The sequence below is a fragment of the Carassius carassius genome, chromosome 2, assembly GCF_963082965.1.
Source record: "Carassius carassius chromosome 2, fCarCar2.1, whole genome shotgun sequence".
NCBI lineage: Eukaryota > Metazoa > Chordata > Actinopteri > Cypriniformes > Cyprinidae > Carassius > Carassius carassius.
Genome location: NC_081756.1, coordinates 3,427,493 through 3,451,712, shown reverse-complemented (window position 1 = coordinate 3,451,712; position 24,220 = coordinate 3,427,493). Strand labels below are relative to the sequence as shown.

At 39.9% G+C, this 24,220-nt stretch overlaps 1 protein-coding gene across 1 annotated transcript; it reads right to left on the bottom strand.

Annotated features, from left to right (window-relative positions):
- Positions 1-4,051: 4,051 nt before the first annotated feature.
- Positions 4,052-7,748, bottom strand: LOC132099876 (uncharacterized). Its single transcript, XM_059505784.1, has 4 exons — positions 7,664-7,748; positions 7,509-7,563; positions 5,449-5,637; positions 4,052-5,288 (listed from the first exon to the last, which is right to left on the bottom strand). The coding sequence occupies exons 2-4, from the start codon at positions 7,527-7,529 to the stop codon at positions 4,338-4,340; spliced, it is 1,161 nt and encodes a 386-aa protein (XP_059361767.1). The 5' UTR covers positions 7,530-7,563; positions 7,664-7,748; the 3' UTR covers positions 4,052-4,337.
- Positions 7,749-24,220: the final 16,472 nt, after the last annotated feature.

The following is a 24,220-nucleotide window of genomic DNA, read 5'->3' as shown; positions in this document are numbered from 1 at the left end:
TTAATGGAAGTGCATTAGCATGGTTTAAATCGTACTTATATGACCGCCATCAGTTCGTAGCAGTGAATGAAGATGTATCCTATCGATCACAAGTGCAGTATGGAGTACCTCAAGGCTCAGTACTAGGGCCGCTACTCTTCACGCTTTATATGTTACCCTTGGGAGATATCATCAGGAAACATGGTGTTAGCTTTCACTGTTATGCTGATGATACTCAACTCTATATTTCTTCGCAGCCCGGTGAAACACACCAATTTGAAAAACTAATGGATTGCATAGTCGATATAAAAAACTGGATGACGAGTAATTTCTTACTGCTAAATTCTGAAAAAACAGAGGTGTTAATTATAGGACCTAAAAACTCCGCTTGTAATAACCTAGAACACTGTCTAAGACTTGATGGTTGCTCTGTCAATTCTTCATCATCAGTTAGGAACCTAGGTGTGCTATTTGATCGCAATCTTTCCTTAGAAAGCCACGTTTCTAGCATTTGTAAAACTGCATTTTTCCATCTCAAAAATATATCTAAATTACGGTCTATGCTCTCAATGTCAAATGCAGAAATGTTAATCCATGCTTTTATGACCTCAAGGTTAGATTATTGTAATGCTTTATTGGGTGGTTGTTCTGCACGCTTAGTAAACAAACTACAGCTAGTCCAAAATGCAGCAGCAAGAGTTCTTACTAGAACCAGGAAGTATGACCATATTAGCCCGGTCCTGTCAACACTGCACTGGCTCCCTATCAAGCATCGTATAGATTTTACAATATTGCTTATTACCTATAAAGCCCTGAATGGTTTAGCACCTCAGTATTTGAATGAGCTCCTTTTACATTATAATCCTCTACGTCCGCTACGTTCTCAAAACTCAGGCAATTTGATAATACCTAGAATATCAAAATCAACTGCGGGCGGCAGATCCTTTTCCTATTTGGCGCCTAAACTCTGGAATAACCTACCTAACATTGTTCGGGAGGCAGACACACTCTTGCAGTTTAAATCTAGATTAAAGACCCATCTCTTTAACCTGGCATACACATAACATACTAATATGCTTTTATTATCCAAATCCGTTAAAGGATTTTTAGGCTGCATTAATTAGGTAAACCGGAACCGGAAACACTTCCCATAACACCCTATGTACTTGCTACATCATTAGAAGAAAGGCATCTACGCTAATATTTGTCTGTTTCTCTCTAGTTCCGAGGTCACCGTGGCCACCAGATCCAGTCTGTGTCCAGATCAGAGAGTCAATGCAGTCACCCGGATCCAGTACGTATCCAGACCAGATGCTGGATCAGCACCTAGAAAGGACCTCTACATCCCTGAAAGACAGTGGAGACCAGGACAACTAGAGCCCCAGATACAGATCCTCTGTAAAGACCTTGTCTCAGAGGAGCACCAGGACAAGACCACAGGAAACAGATGATTCTTCTGCACAATCTGACTTTGCTGCAGCCTGGAATTGAACTACTGGTTTCGTCTGGTCAGAGGAGAACTGGCCCCCCAACTGAGCCTGGTTTCTCCCAAGGTTTTTTTCTCCATTCTGTCACCGATGGAGTTTCGGTTCCTTGCCGCTGTCGCCTCTGGCTTGCTTAGTTGGGGACACTTCATCTACAGCGATATCGTTGACTTGATTGCAAATAAATGCACAGACACTATTTAACTGAACAGAGATGACATAACTGAATTCAATGATGAACTGCCTTTAACTATCATTTTTGCATTATTGACACTGTTTTCCTAATGAATGTTGTTCAGTTGCTTTGACGCAATGTATTTTGTTTAAAGCGCTATATAAATAAAGGTGACTTTGACTTTGACTTGTCCTATATTATATTATGCTCTTACAAATGTGATTCTCAGTACAAAACACCTTGTTAGTGGAGATCTTCTGCATCCTAACAAGATTTTGGTTGAATTCTGGTAGAGTTCAGTGTCATCACTATGATATACTAACATTTTTAATTTCAAAATAATAATATTATTATTTATGTTCTCATATCAAAACACCATAAAGACATGTAAAAATACTCAAATACTGCTGTGTGGTTCTCAGATGTCAGTATAAAGAATGTGTGCTCGGTGTAACCGATCCTCTTTCATTTGTGCAGTTACACTAGGCAGTTTTTGGTTGTGTCTACTTTCTCCTGTTCTCAGTCAATAAAGAAGAAATGTAGTGCTCTGTAAACATAAGATTGGCACAATGCACACTACATAGCCTTTTCCAGACTTTGAACATGCATTTCAATCATCCTTAAAAAATAAAAGACAGTTTTAGTAATGGCAGATATAAGTGGTTTTGAAAATGGCATTTTTTTTATTTGAAGCTAAATTATTCAGATATTTCTTAAACTCCTACTTGGAAACAACATCTAGAATGCCGATTAAAGTCGAAGACTTCTGACCTTTGAACTCGGGGCAGATCGATCAACCCTGACTTCAGTGAGATGCATCATTTGACATCACTTTTCGTCAGCTGTATTCAAATTGAACTGCAGAATTTTATATCATTTTAATTTATTTAATTTTTGCTGTTGTTGTTGTTGCCATAATTAGCATGGTGACATCATGAGGTCCATATGTTAATGTGACGTGTGATTTACTAGAAATTCACTTATGCTCCCTATGTGTCTACTTATACCAGTTTTGGGTTGTGAATGATATTGATTCTGTAAATGCACTGTGATGATGAGGAGGCAGTAAACAAGTAGAGATGAGAAGAGCTTCAATGAGAGGTGAATCATGTTGAAGCCCTTTTTGTTGTTGGTAAAACTGGCCACAAGGTGGTGCTACATGTGTGGGGTGTTTGCTTATATAGCATCTCAAAAACCGGGGTTGGAACAAAATAAAAATGTAGGGTATTTTAATTTGTTGACTTTGTCCAACATACCAACATTCTATAGTAAAAAAATATAATACTTGACTTTCTTTAAATTAATCAATAATTAGGAATCATAATCTATACATTTTGTAAAATAATAATATTGAATAACAATAAATAATAATAATAATAATAATAATAATAAAAGTAATAGTAAAAATAAATCTATCAGTTTCAGGACTGTTTTACAAAGTTATCAGTTTGATTTTCACCAGAACACACCCACTCCTCTTCATCTGAAGTTGTCAGTGACATGGAGTCATCTGTGACAACTTCCTCCTCAGAAAGTCAGAAAGAAATCAAGCTGCTCGCAATCTATGCACTGAAGGAGACAAATTCTGATGAAATGACAGTGAGAGCCGACATACTGTATATAGCAGCCAGCTCCACTATGTTTGGTGAGTTGAAGCATCATTTGTTTGTTCAGCTCCATGAACATGAACAAATCAGGCTTCAGTATTCAGAACAAATCCTATTTCATGTCTTATTCTTTTAGCTGTTTTTAGTGATGTATTCTACATGCAGATATTATTGTACAGTTCTAGCTGGATGAACAAGCTTTGATGAATTTGCTAGAATGACTTGTGACAGTCTTGGTTGGGATCATCAGTACAAATGTGTTGAAAACTAGGATCTCGGGGTAAAGATGCAGGTACTCAGTGTAATCAGTGTGTATTTTGTTACTTGACTTGCATCCAAAGACATACTGTAATTAATTCCTGAAATATTTCACACTTTAACAATTGATGTTTGCATGGATAAATACCCTTTTTATTTTGTATTTGTTATAAATGGTGTGATTTACAGTACTGAATGAACTGTTTCTTGAAAAACTAAACACAGCCTAGTCTTCTCATTAACTGTTTAATTGAGCTTTCATTTTAATGACAAATCAACTGATATTTTGTTGAAAATTACCATTTGTGATTGTAGTTACAATGCAGAAAAAAAAAAATCAGACATATGGCATACTCAATACATTTTTGTGATTACATTTTCAATTATTCTAGATTTAAAAACATCAAGGAAATAAAGATAAGGAAAAATATAATTCTAAATAAAAAAGGCCCAATATACATTCAGAAGATAATTATTATTTATTTTTAATTATGCATTTAGCAGATGCTTTTATCCAAAGCGACATACAGTGCATACAGTGCAACATGTGTTCCCTGGGAATTGAACCCACAACCTTGCGCTGCTAATGCAATGCTCTACCACTTGAGCCATACAAACACTAATTTAATAAAATTTATAAATTGTTAATTAATTAAAATGAGATCACTTTATTTTCCTCTTGAAATGTTTTCTCTGATTAATAGCCATACTAGAAATTACATAATAAAAACCCAGAATATATGCTCAACTATTCCCATATATGCTTCTACTATAATCAATACTTGGACACTGAAGGAATATAATGAGTATTATAGAGTGCCACTCTCGTAATTCTTAATTGTAACTGTTTGGTAACGCAGTTCTAAGACTTTCCAGTTCTTTATTTAAATCATTCATAATCTTATTTAGCTCCTTTACAGCCTCCCTTATTTTGGTCACAAACTTCATGATTTCAGACTGCAGCTGTGATGACTGGTTTTCTGTGTCACTGTGCCCTGATTCACTCTCAGTTGACCTAGTGCTTGATTCTTGTCTGGTCGCTATTGAAGCATAATCGCTGCGGAGTTTGTGAATTTCTTTGGAGTCGAGGGCAATAAAGAAGATATCAACAGCTACAAAAAGTCCAGACAGAATGCCTGAAACCTCTCCAGCAACACGAACAGATCTTGCGGTCTGAGCTGCAACTCTCCCAATACTTGCGACTTCAGCTAAACGTATGAGCTCTGAAATCCCTCCCAGCCCTCGTCCAAGTCGAGCTCCAGCATTTGCAAACACATTCTCATCAGACTGTGCATTGGACAATGATATTCTGCTATTGTGTAATCTCATTTGTTCAATTTCCACTGCTATTTGGATGATTTGGATGCAGCAGCTTGTGGAGGTAATTTTTTCTTGTAGCTCTGCAATAATCATTTTGATCTTTTGGCGGTTTGAACGCTGGTTAACCATCTTTGTCACATTGCTCACACCAGCTGTGACTCCACCAGCGACAGCCACACCGATTCCCACTCCTGTCACAATCAGAGAAGCTCCAAGAGTGAATGGAGTGAGAATAAGTCCAACTATAGATGTGATTCCTCCAGCCAGACCTACTACTCCTCCTGTGAGACTGCCAACCGTTGTGTTGTAGTGGACTGTCTCCAAATCATCAGCCAGCTCTTCCAGTACCTTTAGACTGACTTTAGCCTCTTTAGGTGTCTCTTGACTGCCTAAAGACACATTAAGTGTCTCTAGAGTGTCTTCATATTTTTTACGCACATTAAGCTCTTTAATAGTTTGTGTGCTCTGAAAAAAAAAGTTTTATGAAATATTTTTTGTGTGTTTGACAGTTTAGTGTTTTGTTTAATTTCATTAAATTTACATCATTGCCAGTGCCTAAAACATTCAGTGTTTTATGACTTAAGGAGACAAAACATTTTAAACATGAACATTTTAATAAACTTACCTTTTCATAAAGGTATTTAATAATGAAAGGCCTTATCAAGATCTCACTGACAGACGGTCGATTCGCTGGATCAGTCTGAAGTGTGTCTGTTACCAGCTGACGAAGGTCCTTAGAGAAGGTACGTGGCAGAGCTTTGTAGGAGCAGCTCAGTATCTTTGAAATAATCTCAACTCTGTTTCTTCCTGGAAACTAAAGACAGGGAAAATTATGAGTCATTTAATTTAATAATAATAGTAAAATAATATTAATAATAATTAATCATCAGTGGACAAAAAAAACTTTTTTGTGAGACAAAACAATCAGCCCAACTACAAGTCCCAATCAAATTGAGTCAAAGTAGGTCTTTTCACAATACATATAGCTGAGATCTTCAAGAAGATCTTCTATTCTTACTACTTACCTGTCTTCTTAAAAAAAAAAAAACCTCTATCAGTAGTATTCTTTTTTTAATTTTTATTTCTTAAAAAATTACCCTCTTAAATGATGGGCATTCTGTATTGTTATTTTTTTCATCTTTAGACTACTTTTAAATAAAAATAAAAACCTTGCTATGTGTACTGCACTAGGCTAACCAACAATTTTCACAACACTTATAGGTTATTGCCCTTTTGTTGGTTTTGATTGCTTCTATTTTGCTAATTTGTGTTATAGAGGAGGTTCCTGTACCGCCTCCCTTGCACCACCAGAGGGAGCCATCGCCCGAATATTAGTTTTATTATGAACTCCTCATACCTCGGACTAATTAAACTTACACCTGCACCTCATTTCCACACTCATAAGGTGCTCACGCACACACACGCACACGCACTCATTGCGAAGTCTTGATTTGCATCAGCTGTCAGTTCTGAGCGTTACCCATGTTTTGTTTTCCTTCTCTTGACCCTGGACTGTTTCACGTTATTGATTGTTCTCGGCCTGCCTCGACTTTCTACCTGATTTCCCGATTCTGTCTCTGCCTCGCCCCTTTTGCTCAGTTTGCTGTCGATTGACTATCCCAAATAAAGAGCTGCAAATGGATCAAACTCCGTCTGGTTCTTCGCAACAATTTGTAAGTCACTTTGGATAGAAGTGTCTGCAAAATTACTAAATGTAAATATAAATATATAGTTTCAAAGCGGCTTTACAGAAAATGCATATTTTATGTGTCATTTCACATTCAAGCAATCCTTATTTCCTGAACCATTGTCAAGATTCAAAATGCAATATCAAAGGAGAAAACAGCATTTGATAACTGTAATCTGAACAAGCGCACGTTCAAGCATTTAAATTACAATATGAGCACAACAGGACCAGAATGAAGTAGTTCTTTTGGAATATGGCCAGTTTTTGTCCAAGAAATGTATGCAAATTAGTGCATATTTAATTAGTTAGGGTCTCATTTGCATATTTAAAAATAAACATTTCATAAAAAATTGTATTTAAAAAAATCTATCATCTGGGAAGTATGGTGATATCTATCTATCTATCTATCTATCTATCTAAATCAAAATTAAAGTTCTGCTGAAATAGCCACTTTTTCAAGTGAAAATTAACATGAGCTGTCATTTTTTTCTACAAGTTACCTTTACACAAACTATGGTTCTTGTGTGGATATTCAGCATACCAATCTTGAATGTACAAGATTTGAAAGTTATTGAATGGGTGCAGATAACTTTAAATATACTGTAATACACAAACAATAGGGATATGACGATTCACTCAACTCGCAATATGATACGAATCATGATGCATGTCTCCTGACATGATTTTCTTTTATTTTTATTTCTCTCTCTCTCTCTCTCTCTCTCTCTCTCTGGTTTCTGTTTTAATGTACATCAATTGGGAGCTACTGTAAAGCCTGTAAGGTGCTATATAATTTAATAAACTAAACAAATGAAACAACGAATGTACTGACTGACCAATATTTTAATATCAGCTATCTCTAGTGGACTGGTCGGTTGTCTTAATAGGAGTAACCTGGAGTATATCTATATAAAAATCTGTGTATTTTAAATAGAGGTTTATTAAAGCTTTACATTGATCTAAACATGTTGAAATTGATAAAAGAAAAACAATCTTACAGCACACTTCTGCATGCACATCTCATAGATGATACAGCCCAGACTCCAGATTTCACTGTAAAGAAGTCAAGATTACGAAGGGTAGAGTTTCAATATTCAGGTATGGAAAATGTTTATTCATAATAGTATAAATATCAGAAATGTATGTGTATTACGATTTGTCATCATAAGGTCTGTTGCTCAAAATCTCAGGAGGAACGTATGAGAGAGCTTCAGTTTTTGCATCAGTGGACCTGATAGGAACATAAATACGTTACAGATCACAATATTTCATGTAGTACATGCTGAATAGTTGAATAGTCAAGCCACACTTTGAATTAAATGAGCATATACTGTACCATTCATGAATCTTCCCAAACTCTCCCAGACGAATGGTTTCACATGCAGTGAAAAATATACTCTGTCATAAAACAAAACACATTTAATCAGTTTCATTTTAGCAAAGCTTTGGTTATAGCTGCAGTATTAAATTAAAATAATTAAGGTGACACACTAAGGTGGAAAGGAAACATCAAAAATACACTATTTGCCTCTGTAGATTTCAAATACAACCCATACGACACAAGGCCACTTTCTCAAAATGAGATTTTTCTCCTGCATCAAGCCAGTAAAAACCTCTTCAGGAGCACTTACATTCACACACTGCACATACAACACACTTTACAGTTTTAATAAATGTAAGCTTGATTAATGAGGAAAGGTCACCCATTCAATTGATAAATTAATGGCTAGTTAAAGATGTAAAGAGAACTGAACTACTAAACCAATAAACTGACATTAGGAATCAATCTCTTGCTCTCCTTATGTTTCTATACGTGTGTCAACACAATTCAGCAGCATATGAAGACTGACCCTATGGTGTGTATATGGATCTCTTTCGTGTTTTTTCACCTTCTCCGAGAGATGATGCATTTCGGTGACACCTGTAGTTGTCCATGCGATGTCCGTCACGCTCTCGCGATGTAACAAAATGCAGCGGTAAATTAGCAGAATAAAGCGTCAGCTACTTCGCAGCCTATTAGCCTCTTTCTCCGCTCATACCACGTCCTCGAAAATCCTTTTTTACACGACATCCCGCCCTTTGTAGATGCTTGTTTGATGTTTAAATTTGGTTTTGGTGGTCCTGATTCTTTAATTAGCAATTTGTCCTTATTGCTACGACAAATTGATGGTATTTCTTTCAATGACACGATAATTAATCTGCACTGAGGTAACGTTCACCGTGATGTCGATCAAGTTCAGCTGACAACTGAATTTGCATACCTGTCCCCATATGAGTTTTTTTTCACATTTGATAAAGATATTAAAGTAGTTTTTCATTTTTTTCTTGTTGTTAAAATTCATAATAGTTTTAAATATTATTGGATGTCACTGTTCCCACTAGTCGTTGCACAAGTTAAGGTTACACTCTAAAAAACGCTGGGTTGAGACCATTGGGTAGGACTTTGGGATGTTTTAACCCAAGTTTGGGTTGAAAATTGTTCTCGATTATAACCCAGCGGCGCTGGGTTGGGAACGTGGACATGAAGGAGGGCATGCATGTCACGTTAAGATCGTACGTCTCCAGTGCGAGCAGCCCCCATATTTTCAGCTTGAAAGAAGCGTGTGAAAGGCATTATGGTAAGTAAAGATTCAAAATGTAAAGCGAATGCGGTTTTAGCCTCAGAAACGGAGGTCTTAACGGCCTCATTTAACGTTACTGAACGGAAGAGGTACTTTTAATATAACGTCCGTGAATGTCTTATGACACCTTGAAGTCAAGCATGTTGAGGTGGCAGGAAAACCTCCAGAATTTTTCCAGAGAAAACTTAAAACCTTTCAAGGTCAGAAAAAAATTGTGGAAGATTTTGTCAAATTAAATGGAAAGGCCACTGAAGCTTCATATAGCGCTGCATTGTGTATTGCCAAGGCAGGCAAAACACATACGACTGGAGAGACGTTAATTCTGCCGGCAGCAAAAAACCCGTGTTCCGTAATGCTAGGAGAGGCAGCGGCTTCTAAGCTCGATTCTGTTCCAGTCTCTGACAACATCATAAGTCGGCGCATCTCAGACATGGCACAGGATGTGAAGGAGCAAGTGTTAGACAGCGTCAGAAACAGCCCATTATTTGCACTCCAGATCGATGAATCCACCGATGTGGCCAGCTGCGCTCAGCTGTTAACATATGTGCAGTACATGAAAAACATGGACATTCAAGAAGAGTTTCTATTTAGTAGTCCTTTGCCCACCAACACAGCAGGTAAAAACATTTTCAACAAATTAAACAAATTTGTGAGAAAGAACGATATAGACTGGGAACGCTGCTATGGCATATGCAGTGATGGGGCAAAATCAATGACAGGCCGCCACAGTGGTCTCATATCGAGGGTTAAAGAGGTAGCTCCGAGAGCCGTGTGGACCCACTGCACAATCCATAGACAAGCCTTAGCTGCCAAGAAGATGCCAAATGATCTTCGGAGTGTCCTAGATGAAGCTGTGAAAATTGTCAACCTGATAAAAGCACAACCTCTAAATGCTCGTCTTTTCCACATTTTATGCAATGAATTGGGTGCACATTACAAACAGCTGCTTCTGCACACCAAAGTCCAATGGCTGTCTCGGGGCAAAGTTCTATCACGACTTTTTGATTTGCGTGAGGAAGTACTACTTTTTCTGTCAAATGTTCAATCACCACTGAAGCAGCACATGAGTGATTCGAGTTGGATCGCAAGGATGGCTTATTTGTCTGACATATTTGAACACCTCAACATGCTTAATACATCATAGCAGGGCAGCGACAATGTATTTTCGGCATTTGAGCAAGTGTCCTCGTTCCGGAGAAATCTTGATCTATGGGTCACTCGTGTGGAGAAAGGATGCTTGGACATGTTTCCTACGCTGGCTGACTTCATGCAAGAGGCAGGGCCGACAGTGGTTCCTATTCAGCCTTTGGTCGCTGAACACCTAAGGGGTCTGTGTCAGAAATTCACACACTATTTTTCCAACGAGACAATCCAGGACGAGTGGATTCGCCATCCATTCAAATTCAAGCCAGCTGAAAGTGACGCACTGTCTATACAAGATGAAAGGCTTTGATTGATCTGACTAGTAATCAAGAACTGGTGCAAATGATTACACATTCTTCGATTGGACATTTCTGGCTCTCTATTAAAAATGAATATCCTGAACTTACACAAAGGGCACTGAGGAAAATTTTACCATTCGTTTCAAGGATTACCTTCATCTGTTTCTGACGTCACTGCAACCACAAATTAGTCTTCTCTGTCCAGCAAGGAAACAAATGCATACCGCTCACTAAGGTAGGGATATAATTATGTAAGCATATTAATCAGTAGTAGAGATTTCGGCGTTGTTCAAAGTTCTTTCCACACTCTCCGTTACGGGTCATCTGACTGTTTTGACTGGGGTGGACAGTTCTTGCAATTATAAATTGCTAAAAAAATATCCATCATTGTTTTTGTTTTATTATTCTTAGTTTTAAAAATGTCATATTAACCTACTTGTTATTACTCTAAAAATAACTGCACTTTTCATGTTAACACAAATAATAATAAAAGTGAGTTAACAGTCTGACATTGTTCTGTGTGTTTATCTTTGTGTGCGTGTGTGTGTTGGGGGGGGGTGCCATTGGGTAAGCTGTGTCAAAAGGGAGGCCCTCTGTCTTAGACTTTGAAAACCCCTGGTTTAATTAAATGTTTTATTTTTTTCAAATGTGTTTCTCTTATTAGGCCACTGATGAAGAGCAGGCGGTGACTGGGATGAATGCTGGTCAAAGAAGATAACGTACTTTCCCCTAAACTGATGCAGCAGTGGTTTTAACCTCCTGAGACCCTGCGACCTCATATGAGGACATTACATTTTTTGCCTCTTGACACAATGCTAGTCAATTTTGTAAATCTTAGACCTGTTGGCCACATTTTGGGGACACTGCCCACACCATCTTTTGGTGATATCACAACATTACACCACTGTCAGTGAGAACAAAATGGCTGGAATATCAGTAAAAAACTTCTACCCCAGTTCCCGAAAGAAAAATGACCCAGGTAAAAAATCTATTCAAATTATACGAATGAAACAAATGTATTTATGTACAATACTGTTTCTGTCATCATATGGGGATTTAAATTTGACATATTTTAGTAATAGTAGCACTTTAGGACATCAGTAAATATGAGGTACTCGTTTGAGGACATTGGGACTATATAACGTTATTTTTTCTACCATGTGGTTAGCTAAACATGGGAATATTTAGATGGATCGTGTTAGCATTGAAAAAAACAACATTTGTCTGTGTGTGTGTGTGTCTGTGTGTGTGTGTGAGATGAGTCAATCATGGTAAATCATAGTAAATAATACTACAATATGGTTTATCAAGGTGAATCATGCTAGAATCCTGGTAAATCATTCTAGTAATTATCTGATATCGGCAGATAGGCCTACTCAAACCCCAGCTGAATCGCAATTTTTTTTTTACGTTATTACAGCGAAACTTTCATTGTCAAGAGCAGAACAATTGCTCATGGCAATTGCAAACAACTCTGATGTTGGAGGACCTCTCAGATGGGGAAGATAATGATCCTGCTGTGGACAAAGTCATTTTACAAGATGTTGACCTCATGGATGAGCATCCTGATTTTTCACCACCCGATTCATCAGGAGATGATTCCGGTGAAGAGTACACACCACCTGATGCAGCTGAAGATACTGACTCTGAGAATGAAAGTCAGCCAAATCATCCACAAGTGCACAGACGTGGACATAAACAACAGCATATTGAGAATGATGAGCTGGATGAGGAAGATGGACAGCCCAGACAAGAACCAAGGAATGCTGGATGTGGAGAACGCTGGAGGTCTGCTCCATTTAGACCAAATTTTGTCCAGTTTCAGGATGGAAATGATGGACTGAAAGATGAGCGAACAGGTTGGCAGCCACTGGATTATGTGGAGCAGTACATTGACTCAGACCTGATGAAACTCATTGCTGACTGCACAAATGCCATGTCACTGGGTAACAGTGGGAGATCTCTCTCAACTTCAGTAGATGAGATTTATCACTTTTCTGGAGCAGCAATCTTGATGTCTTGCGTGCCTTATCCACAGATAAGGATGTTTTGGTCCAATGCCCTACAAATCCCCGCCATTAGTAACAAAATGTCACGTGATCGCTTCTTCAAACTTAGGAGCCATCTGAAAGTAGTTATTGACTATGATGTATCAGAAGAGAAGAGGGAAACCGACAAATTCTGGAAGGTGAGGCCTTTTATGGACCGTATACTTACCGGTTGCCACCTTCAGGTTCGTCCAGAATGCGTCTCAATAGATGAGCAGATGATCCCGTTTACAGGGGCCTGTCCATTATGACAATACGTGCCACTAAAGCCAAATCCAGTGGGAATGAAGAAATTTGTGCTGGCATCTGTGGATGGACTCATGCTAGACTTTGAAGTCTATCAAGGTTCAAAAACCCTGGCTTCGAAGGTTCAGGACTCAGATGGATTGGGTCAGGGAACACTAGTCATCAAACGTCTTTCCGAAACCCTCACTGCTGGCACAAAAGTCTATTGTGATCTTTACCACATGCTGAAGGATGATATTTATCTTACTGGTACAGTGATAGGGCAGAGTCAAACAAGCAATGAACAAGTTACCCGATGACAAAACCCTGAAACACCAAGGGAGAGGTGCCATCTCCACAGTAACCAGGGCAGATGGGAAACTATGCGTGGTCAAGTGGTAAGACAACAAGCCAGTTGTGATGCTCTCACTGTTCACTGCCAGCGGTGGTCTAAGAAGGGAAAAGAGTATGTGACCGTGACAAGACCAAACATTGTGCACGAGTAGATGGTAGATGAGAGGTGTAGACATGTCAGATAGAATGATGAGCTACTACCGAATGTCTGTGCGGACGAAGAACTGGACAATTCGCATGCTGATGCATTTCATGGATCTTGCCCTTGCCAACAGTTGGATGCTGTATCGCAGAGATAACCAGGAAAATGGCACCCCAAGGAAATCTATCATGAAGTTTCTTGAGTTTCGCATGGTAGTGGCTCAGGTATTACTCAGCAAGTGTGATGTTCTTCATGAAGGTGCTCATGTCACAGAAGAGAATGAGAACAGACACCTTCCACTACCAGGCAAAAAATCTCGGGTCGCTCCAATCCCCCATATCTCAGTCCGTTCCAGTGCTGCTCATCTCCTGGAAATGGTGGCCTTGAAAAACCCCATGCGCTGCAGAGCACAAGGCTGCACTGGGAAATCCAGTGTGCGATGCATGACATGCAATGTGCATCTGTGCTTTCAAAGTGAACGAAACTGCTTTGCGGCATTTCACACCGGCCAATAGGGGCTATTCCAGACAGGCTGGAAAGATAGAGGCAGCTACAGTAGTTAGAAAAAAAGCCACAGTTCAAAGGCTGCTCTGCTGAATTCAACTGTTTGTTACTGTTACGGTTTCCACTTTAGCTGTTTCATTAGCCATGTTTCAGGCTGTTTACATTTTATGTAGGCTTTACACTCTGATGTTTACATTTTCAAATAAACTGTGTCAATGTGTCAAATTAACTTTTTGTACCAATGGAGTCTATGTGTGTCATACAGTAAGATAGACCCACTGTACTCATATGAGGACATTCATTTTTGAGAGAACTACTTATTGTATAAAGCTGAAATTTAGAATTTTGACTAATTAACCTAATAAACCTTCTGGCCCCAACAGCAAATAATATTTCAAAAAGTTTTGATAGACCCACTGTCCTCACATGAGGACATATTTTTCTGCAAAAACTACTTCCTTTAAAAAAAACAAATTTTAGGTATTATACTTATTAGGTCCTACATATCCCAAATAGCAAGAACAATTCTAAAATGCACACCAGGCAAACTCTCGGGTCTCAGGAGGTTACAGGAGGACGCTGCCCTGGATGATGTAGAAGATGTCACATGTGCTGATGGGGCTTCTTCGTGACTGCATCAGTAATGCTAAAGAGATCATGAAAATTGACATTGATGCATGATCTGTATTCATGGACTATGAAACAAACTGTAAGTGTATCATTTGTAAAAACAAAATGTTAAATGGTTGTTCTGTGTTGTTTAGTAGAAGAGTTTAAACTCCGTCATTCATACACATGCTCACATTCTTTCACACTCACATGTCTGATAAATGTTATAATATCAATGTTAATGTTGTAGTTTATTTGTGTACTATCATGCTAGAATATTTGATAAATAACTTAACTAATTGTATATTTATTGCACAATAGTGTTGTCGTATATTTTTATAGATATTTATATACAATTTTAATACAATATTATACATAGTCCAATTTGATCTTAAAGGTTATATTCAACAATTGTTCAATGCTTTATTTATGAACTCTTTAGCTGTTAATGCCATACTTTTCTGCATTTATTACATGTTACTTTTTGACTTTTCTCTTGGTTTTTAATAAATATCTACCTTTTGATAGTTAGTATTTGTGTGTAAAAGGGATTTTTAAAATGAACTAGATTTGTAGGTTTAATGCCTAGCTCAATTTGGATTCATTTTAGCAATGCAGTGTTTCCCACAGGCTTACACTCAATTGGTGGTGGCACTCCACAAGTTTATTTTCTGCCAGCAGGAAGAGCTAAGAGCAGGAGATGTAGGGTTTTATTTCCAGTAACGGCTGCAAAGTGGCGCTTATGGAAGCATATGGGTAGCATTATTCAATTTGGAATGTAATATGCAAAATGACAATGCAATATGTAAAATGACAATACATTTCTGTATTTACATTTACATTTTCCAATACATTTGTGCAACGTTTGGTGCAAAATGAAAATGAAAATTAAATTACATAATTTTCATTTGCCATTTCATACAGCAGTTTTAATATGTAAAATGAATACTAATTTTAACGCTTTATAATTTGCAAAATTAAAATGAAAATGTATTACAGAAATGATTAGATATGTCTAACATGTTCAAGCAAAAACTGTGGCAATATGATCATTTAAATGCTATTTTTCTTAAATGCATTAACACTCACAGTCAAGACACTTACAGTTGCATTTTCATTCAGTTACCCGCAATGAATGTAGCAAAATTCAATGTGCACATTGAAAATGCATTCCGAGCCGATCATGTGTCCGCCCCCTCCCGACATGTCAATCACTGCGTAAACAAGGGTGGGGCTTGCAGAAGGTCAAGAGACTCAAATCTCAAGAAGAGCATTCAAGTGAGAGAACATGGACAAGACAGTTGGCCCGTGTACGTTTTGATCATTTCGGTTTATGGCTTCAATATTTCATTCACACTTGTGGGCGGAGCTGAAACGCTGCTTTCATCTGATTGTTCTTTCAGACAGAATAAGAGTCAGTGCGAGTGAAGCACTGTAATGTCTGAAACTACACTCACTGTTAATTAGCATAATATTTGAATCAGATGTAGCTGGGCACATAATTTGTGCTCTTATATTTTTTTAAAAAAGGCAGCCATCTGCTTCCCGCGGTTCAGGACCCGCCGCTGCTGAGGCACGGAGGAGAATGAGCTTGTGAGAATTACAGGTGGATCTGTCTGAGTAGTTTAGAGAGGGACATGAGCCACGTCTAAAAGGCAAAGGTGGAGGTGTTGCTTCAATTTATAACAACGTTTTCAGGATTTCTCAGAGGGCAGGCTTCAAGTATAACTCGTTTGAAGTAATGGTGCTTCATTTAACATTATCCAGAAAAACAAATTTTAATGATAAATCCCGTTATGTTTGTACTGGCTACAGTATACAGGCCACCAGGGCACCATACAGACTGTATTAAAGAGTTTGGTGATTTTACATCTGGGTTAGATCTGGCTGCAGATAAAGTTTTAATAGTTGGTGATTTTAATATCCATGTTGTTAATGAAAAAGATGCATTGGGATCAGCATTTATAGACATTCTAAACTCTATTGGTTTTAGACAACACGTTCATGGACCTACTCATTGTCGAAATCATACTTTAGATTTAATACTGTCATATGGAATTGATGTTGATGGTGTTGAAATTATTCAGCCAAGTGATGATATCTCAGATCATTATTTAGTTCTGTGCAAACTTCATATAGCCAAAATTGTAAATTCTACTTCTTGTTACAAGTATGGAAGAACCATCACTTCTACCACAAAAGACTGCTTTTTAAGTTATCTTCCTGATGTAAACAAATTCCTTAGCATATCCAAAACCTCAGAACAACTTGATGATGTAACAAAAACCATGGACTCTCTCTTTTCTAGCACTTTAAATAAAGTTGCTCCTTTACGCTTAAGGAAGGTTAAGGAAAACAGTTTGACACCATGGTATAATGAGCATACTCGCACCCTAAAGAGAGCAGCCCGAAAAATGGAGAGCAGCTGGAGGAAAACAAAACTAGAGGTATTTCGTATTGCTTAGCGGGAAAGTAACATATCCTACAGAAAAGCATTAAAAACTTCTAGATCCGATTACTTTTCTTCTCTTTTAGAAGAAAACAAACATAACCCCAGGTATTTATTCAATACAGTGGTTAAATTAACGAAAAATAAAGCCTCAACAAGTGTTGACATTTCCCAACACCACAGCAGTAATGACTTTATGAACTACTTTACTTCTAAAATCGATACTATTAGAGATAAAATTGCAACCATTCAGCCGTCAGCTACAGTATCACATCAGACAGTGCACTATAGACCCCCTGAGGAACAGTTCCACTCATTCTCTACTATAGGAGAGGAAGAATTGTATAAACTTATACAATTAATATCTTATACTTAAATCATCTAAACCAAGAAAATGTATGTTAGACCCTATACCATCTAAGCTCCTAAAAGAGGTGCTTCCAGAAGTCATAGATCCTCTTCTGACTATTATTAATTCCTCATTGTCATTAGGATATGTCCCCAAAACCTTCAAACTGGCTATTATTAAGCCTCTCATCAAAAAACCACAACTTGACCCCAAGGAATTAGTTAATTATAGACCAATCTCGAATCACCCTTTTCTGTCCAAGATACTAGAAAAGGTGGTATCCTCGCAATTATATTCCTTCTTAGAGAAAAATGGTATATGTGAGGATTTCCAGTCAGGATTTAGACCGTATCATAGTACTGAGACTGCTCTCCTTGGAGTTACAAATGATCTGCTCTTATCATCTGATCGTGGGTGTATCTCTCTATTAGTTTTATTGGACCTTAGTGCTGCGTTTGACACAATTGACCACAACATTCTTTTTCATAGACTTGAACACTTTGTTGGCATCAGTGGAAGTGCATTAGCATGGTTTAAATCGTACTTATATGACCGCCATCAGTTCGTAGCAGTGAATGAAGATGTATCCTATCGATCACAAGTGCAGTATGGAGTACCTCAAGGCTCAGTACTAGGGCCACTACTCTTCACGCTTTATATGTTACCCTTGGGAGATATCATCAGGAAACATGGTGTTAGCTTTCACTGTTATGCTGATGATACTCAGCTCTATATTTCTTCGCGGCCCGGTGAAACACACCAATTTGAAAAACTAATGGATTGCATAGTCAATATAAAAAACTGGATGACGAGTAATTTCTTACTGCTAAATTCTGAAAAAAAAGAGGTGTTAATTATAGGACCTAAAAACTCAGCTTGTAATAACCTATAACACTGTCTAAGACTTGATGGTTGCTCTGTCAATTCTTCGTCATCAGTTAGGAACCTAGGTGTGCTATTTGATCGCAATCTTTCCTTAGAAAGCCACGTTTCTAGCATTTGTAAAACTGCATTTTTCCATCTCAAAAATATATCTAAATTACGGCCTATACTCTCAATGTCAAATGCAGAAATGTTAATCCATGCATTTATGACCTCAAGGTTAATTTATTGTAATGCTTTATTGGGTGGTTGTTCTGCACGCTTAGCAAGATTTCTTAGCAAGAGTTCTTACTAGAACCAGGAAGTATGACCATATTAGCCAGGTCCTGTCAACACTGCACTGGCTCCCTATCAAACATCGTATAGATTTTAAAATATTGCTTATTACTTATAAGGCCCTGAATGGTTTAGCACCTCAGTATTTGAATGAGCTCCTTTTACATTATAATCCTCTACGTCCGCTACGTTCTCAAAACTCAGGCAATTTGATAATACCTAGAATATCAAAATCAACTGCGGGCGACAGATCCTAAAAAATGATTTTTAGGCTGCATTAATTAGGTAAACCGGAACCGGAAACACTTCCCATAACACCCTATGTACTTGCTACATCATTAGAAGAATGGCATCTACGCTAATATTTGTCTGTTTCTCTCTTGTTCCGAGGTCACCATGACGTTGCTTTGACGCAATGTATTTTGTTTAAAGCGCTATATAAATAAAGGTGACTTTGACTTTCCCTTTAGCGCTTGTCGGCGGCGGACGAGAGAGAGCCTCGGGAGGATGATGTTATATCTTTAACACTTTCTGATACTGAGGTTAGTGCTCTGCTGGGTTTTTACCCAGGAAAAGCAGGAGATATTTGATAATGGTGAAGAAGCTAAAGGCAGAGCCTTTTCAATCCTCCTGCCCTGCGTATGTAGAGCTGTTGGAGGTTATGGATCGCACCACAGCAAAGTTGGACACCTTACTGGTTGTCCGGACTATAAGGAGAAGCCCCTTGAGCGGTGAGTATGTAACCCTTTGTGTATATACTTGGGCTATGTGTATTTAATTACTGGTGGTTATGTTTCTACCTTTGCAGTGCTCAAATATGCTGCCTCAGGTGATGCTCTCCTCCCCAGAGGTTTGTAAAATTGAGCTTGCCTCTCCCGTGAGATTCAGCGCATCTGCAATGCTTAGGAACCTTTAGGTACACACGCTAAGCTCTGTGTACTTTCTGAAAACCACATGGTGGTCAGTGTGCATGTGGAACACTTTGCGCACTTTCTGAAATTCTGTATGGTAAGAGTTACGCGCGCCGCCTCGTTCCCTTTCTTGAGATGATTAGACCTTGGTTCCTTGGGTTCCATTCAGCCAGTGTGTATTTGTTAATACACTTCAAGCATTGCTTCCCTCAACATGAGGGGCTATTTTGGCGATTCTAATGGTAGTTTAGCAGTGCTCCCCTTTACCAAGAAGGTTCACCTATGAGTGTGCTACTCTCTTTCCGAATTCGGAGTTCTCCTCTCATGTGAGACTGAGTTCTGTTTTTTTCCCAGAATGCTCCAGCACTATTTCCACAGATCGATTTGATTACGCAGTGTCTCGTTCCCTACTCAGGAAACCATGTTTACATTCGTAACCTGAGATGTTTTGACGCACTGAACTTCGGCGAAAATTTGCGCAGCGTTATTATATTTATTATAATAAATATATAATTTTTATATATAGATTCCTCGGCTCGTAACTATACTTGAAAATAATAACGCATTAAATTACTCTGTTACTAAAACAAGTAATCAAATTACAGTAACATGTTACTAAGTAAGTACTGCCCAACACTGCCTGACATTATAAAACTCTCCTTTCACCCATCAACTGTGAAGTGGAGAAAGACAACCTCTTGCTGTTAAATACAAATAAAGAAACCGGGAAGGAGACTGGTTATGTGCAAACAGTGAGAAACGTATCTAGGTCACGTATGTAACCCTAGTTCCTCGAGGGAATGAGACGCTGCATCGAAAACGCTTTGGGGAACGTGCTTAGCATGAGCGACTCTGAATATCGTGTGTAATCAGTCCAATGGAAGAGTGTGACGTCACAGGCAGGGTGACGTAATTGACCAGGAAGCTATAAAAGCACGTGCCACGCAGCTGGCATTAGCTTCGAGTACAAGCAAGCGCCGGCAGGGGTGTTGGGGGTATGGCCTCGAGACGCAGCGAGACCTCAGTTTCCTTGAGGAAATAGGGTTACATGCGTAACCTAGAGACGTTCCTCTTCAGGAACTCGAGCTGCGTCAAACACGCTTTGTGGAACGAGTGCCAACGCTGCCAGACTACCAAACCCCTGCCTAGTGTGTATCCGAAGAGCACAGCTTAGGACGAGAGGACTGAAGTGCCTGGAGTGACTGGCATGTCTAAGCCATAGAATTTTACGAAAGTAGAAGGCGTGGACCACCCCACAGCATTGCAGATTTCCAGCATGGACACACCTGCTAGGAAGGCCTTGGAGGCCGCCATACCCTGAGTAGAGTGAGCCTTGGCTCCCGACAGCAGGGGGACGACCGGAGGACTCATAGGTGCCGTTGGTAGCCTTGACTATCCAATGACCAATAGTCTGCTTAGAAGCAGAAGAACCCCTCTTGGGGGGACCGTAGCATACAAGCAACTGGTCTGTTTTTTCTCCACAGGGCAGCTCTGTGGACGTATGCATCCAGCGCTTGAACTGGACACATACAATTTAGCTTTGCTTGGTCGGGCTCCCGAAAGGGAGGAGGACAGAAGGCCTGCAGCACTACAGGTTGTGGTGTAACAGAGGGAACCTTAGGAACATATCCCGATCAAGGGTATATTAATGCTTTGGTCATGCCAGGTGCAAAATCAAGATAGGTAGGGACCACAGAGAGGGCCTGCAAGTCTCCTACTCTCCTCAGAGAGGTAATGGCCAACAGAAAGGCAGTTTTAAGAGTCAGATATCTGTCTGAAATATCTTGAATGGATTCAAACGGAGGTTTGCACAAAGCCTATAACATCACAACCAAGTCCCACGGGGGAATATGGGACCGTACTGGAGGTCTCAGCCTCAGCGCACCACGGAGGAAACGTGTAACTAAGGGGTGTCTTCCCAAAGACTGACCATAGAGAAGGGCATGGTAGGCCACAATGGCCGCCATGTAAACCTTCAGCGTGGAGTGGGTCAACCCTGCAGAGAGCCTGGCCTGGCCTGTAGGAACTCCAGAACTGTACCATTTGGGCTGTTTGCTGGGTCTAGCTGGCGGACTCTGCACCATGAGGTGAAGAGTTTCCACCTCAGGGCATACAGTTTCCTTGTTGAGGGAGCTCTGGATTGGAGGAGGGTCTCAACAACCTCGGTTGAGAGACCGGATGCTATTAGTTGTGCCCCCTCAGTGGCCACACCTACAGCTTCCCCAATTCCGGGCGAGGGTGAATTATCATGCCCTGCACCTGTGAGAGTAGGTCTGTCCTGATCGGTATCTCCCATGGAGAGCCGTCGAGGATGAAGACCAGATCTGTGAACCATACTCGGCCCGGCCAGAACGGGGCTACTAATAACAGAGGGACCCCGTCCCGGCGTACTCTTGCCAGAACTCCCGGGAGCGGGCAATAGGGGGAAAGGCGTACAGACGAAGCCTCGGCCAGGTCTGTACCATAGCGTCCAGTCCCAGAAGAGCTGGATGAACTAGAGAGAACCAAAGGGGACATTGTGATGTCTGTCGCAAAGAGGTCTACTTGAGCTCTGCCAAAAATTCTCCATATCTGCTTCACCACCTTGGGGTGAAGTTTCCATTCCCCAGGCCTCTGCCCCTGCCTCGACAGTATGTCTGCTCCTATTTAGTTTCCCAGGAATATATACTGCTCTTAATGAGAAGAGTTTGCTTTGGGACCACACAAGGATCTGGTGCGCCAGCTTGTTCAAGGGGCGCGAACACATACCTCCCTGGTGGTTGATGTAAGAGACCACCAATGGGTTGTCGGTGTGCACCAACACATGGTGACCCCTTAGGTCTGGGAGGAAGTGCTTCAGTGCACGATAAACTGCTAGCATTTCTAGACAATTGATATGCCATGTCAGATGGTGACCGCACCACAGACCACGTGCAGGGTGGCCACTCATGACTGCACCCCAACCGGTGAGGGATGCATCCGTCGCTAGTATTACACGGCGACAAGGAGCTCCCTGCACTGGGCCCTGATTCAAGAACCAAGGTTTCTTCCACATGTCTAAGGCACGGAGGCAGCGCCGCGTGACCTTGATAGTTCGAAGTGGATTGCCCCTCGGGGAAAATCCCTTGGTCTGGAGCCACCACTCTAGGGGTCTCATGTACAGCAGGCCAAGAGGTATCACGTGAACGCAGCTGCCATCAGACCCAACAGTCTCTGAAATTGTTTGACAGTGAGTGACTGGCCTTCTTTCACTCTCTCAACTGAGATGAGGATCGACTCGATAAGAGCAGGGGACAATCGTGCCTGCATCGCGGTCGAATCCCATACTACGCCTAGAGAGGTGGTTGTCTGAACTGGAGAAAGTACACTCTTCTTGGCGTTCAGTCTCAAACCCAGCTCGCCCATATGTGCGAGAACGACATCTAGATGCCTTGCCACAACCTGCTCTGACTGAGATAAAATCAACCAATCGTCGATAGAAATGATATTTGATCGATGGCTTAGCTCTCAAGAAGTAACAACTTTTCAATCTCTTCGTGATCTGATTATTCTTGAAGATTTAAAAAATGGTCTTCATCAAACAATCGCTACTCATGTTAGTGAGCATAAGAATTTAACTCCCGCTCGTGCAGCTGTGCTTGCCGATGAGTATGTACTCACCCATAAGCCTGTTCCTTCTAATTCTAAATTCGTACAAAACGCTTCAAGTTATCCAAATGTGTCCCAGATGTCTAGAGAAACCGTGCCTGTTTCTGCTCGCCCTCTAGATCGGCGTCCGTCGGTACCTAACGTTACAGTTCCGACCTGTGACTATTGTAAGAAACGTTGTAAAAAAGGCTATAGTTTGCCGTCAAACCTAACCTCTCTTTATAATTTCTCCCTCTGTATTTGAGGCACACACGGCACCTTACCTGAGCCAATCAGCGTCCAGAAACCTTGAGCATGTGACCTCCCCCGCCCTCACAGAGACAGTATTACAATACAGCGGGACTCGGAGATTGACGCTGAAGTGCACATCGGTATAAACTGTTTACATACCGCATTTCGGACGAAGTGTTGTGCGTGAATGCAAAAGTAAGTTTGTAATCCTTGATTATACACTGGATGAGTACTGCATTTACGCTTGGAAACAAGTTATTGTGCCCGAGATGTAACGTTATATCCTAGATGTGTGTGTGTGTGTTCCCCCTCGTGTATTCATGCCACTTTAGCTCATATGTTTGTATACATAACTTTATTATTATCTGGACTAGAGTTATACTTTTTTTATTATTACATGTTATGTTATTGTTTGAAGCAGAGTTTGCTGTATATTTTCTATATTTAATGGGAGAACTGTTGTGGAAAATTCGCCACGCGCATGCGCACTCATAATCCAGTCAAAGCAGCGCTATACCATCATCACAGCATAACAAGGTGTCAGATTACATCTGTGTTGAATATAATATAGGAGATACAGCCTATCTTACATTTTCTTTCAGTTTGTTTTTTATAATAATGTGCATGTTTAATTATTGATGTTAAAATACCATACATTTGCTCGGTTAATTGTTGTAATTTATCATTGTTATTATTATGTATATTCATGTTTATTTTACTGTTTATTTTATAGAAAACCACACAAACACAACCATACAACTCAGTCTGTTGAGTGGTGACAATAAATGGGTTATTCCCAGAAAAGTACATCTTCGTTTGGTCTCTAATCGGACAGTCTTTGGTGGGTCAGCACCCCTGAGCTAGCCACTTGTCGTATAAGTGCTACCAATCAGAAGCATTTTTTCAAACGTGGTCATATTTTGTCTGAGTGTTATTCGCTACAGCATAAAAAAAGGCAGCGAGTCAACCCGCTTCTTATAGATCAGATGTGATTACATGTCCAACATGCGTAATAGGCTCAGTCGTGCATGCCAGTTGGC

Bases quoted from the DNA above. Each gene is read 5' to 3' on its own strand.
- LOC132099876 (XM_059505784.1), bottom strand. From the start codon at position 7,529: ATGTGCATGCAGAAGTGTGCT. The intron at 5,638-7,508 runs GTAAGATTGTTT...CCCTGTCTTTAG, and splicing joins TGTGCATGCAGAAGTGTGCT to TTTCCAGGAAGAAACAGAGT. The intron at 5,289-5,448 runs GTAAGTTTATTA...TTTTTTTTTCAG, and splicing joins TTAAATACCTTTATGAAAAG to AGCACACAAACTATTAAAGA.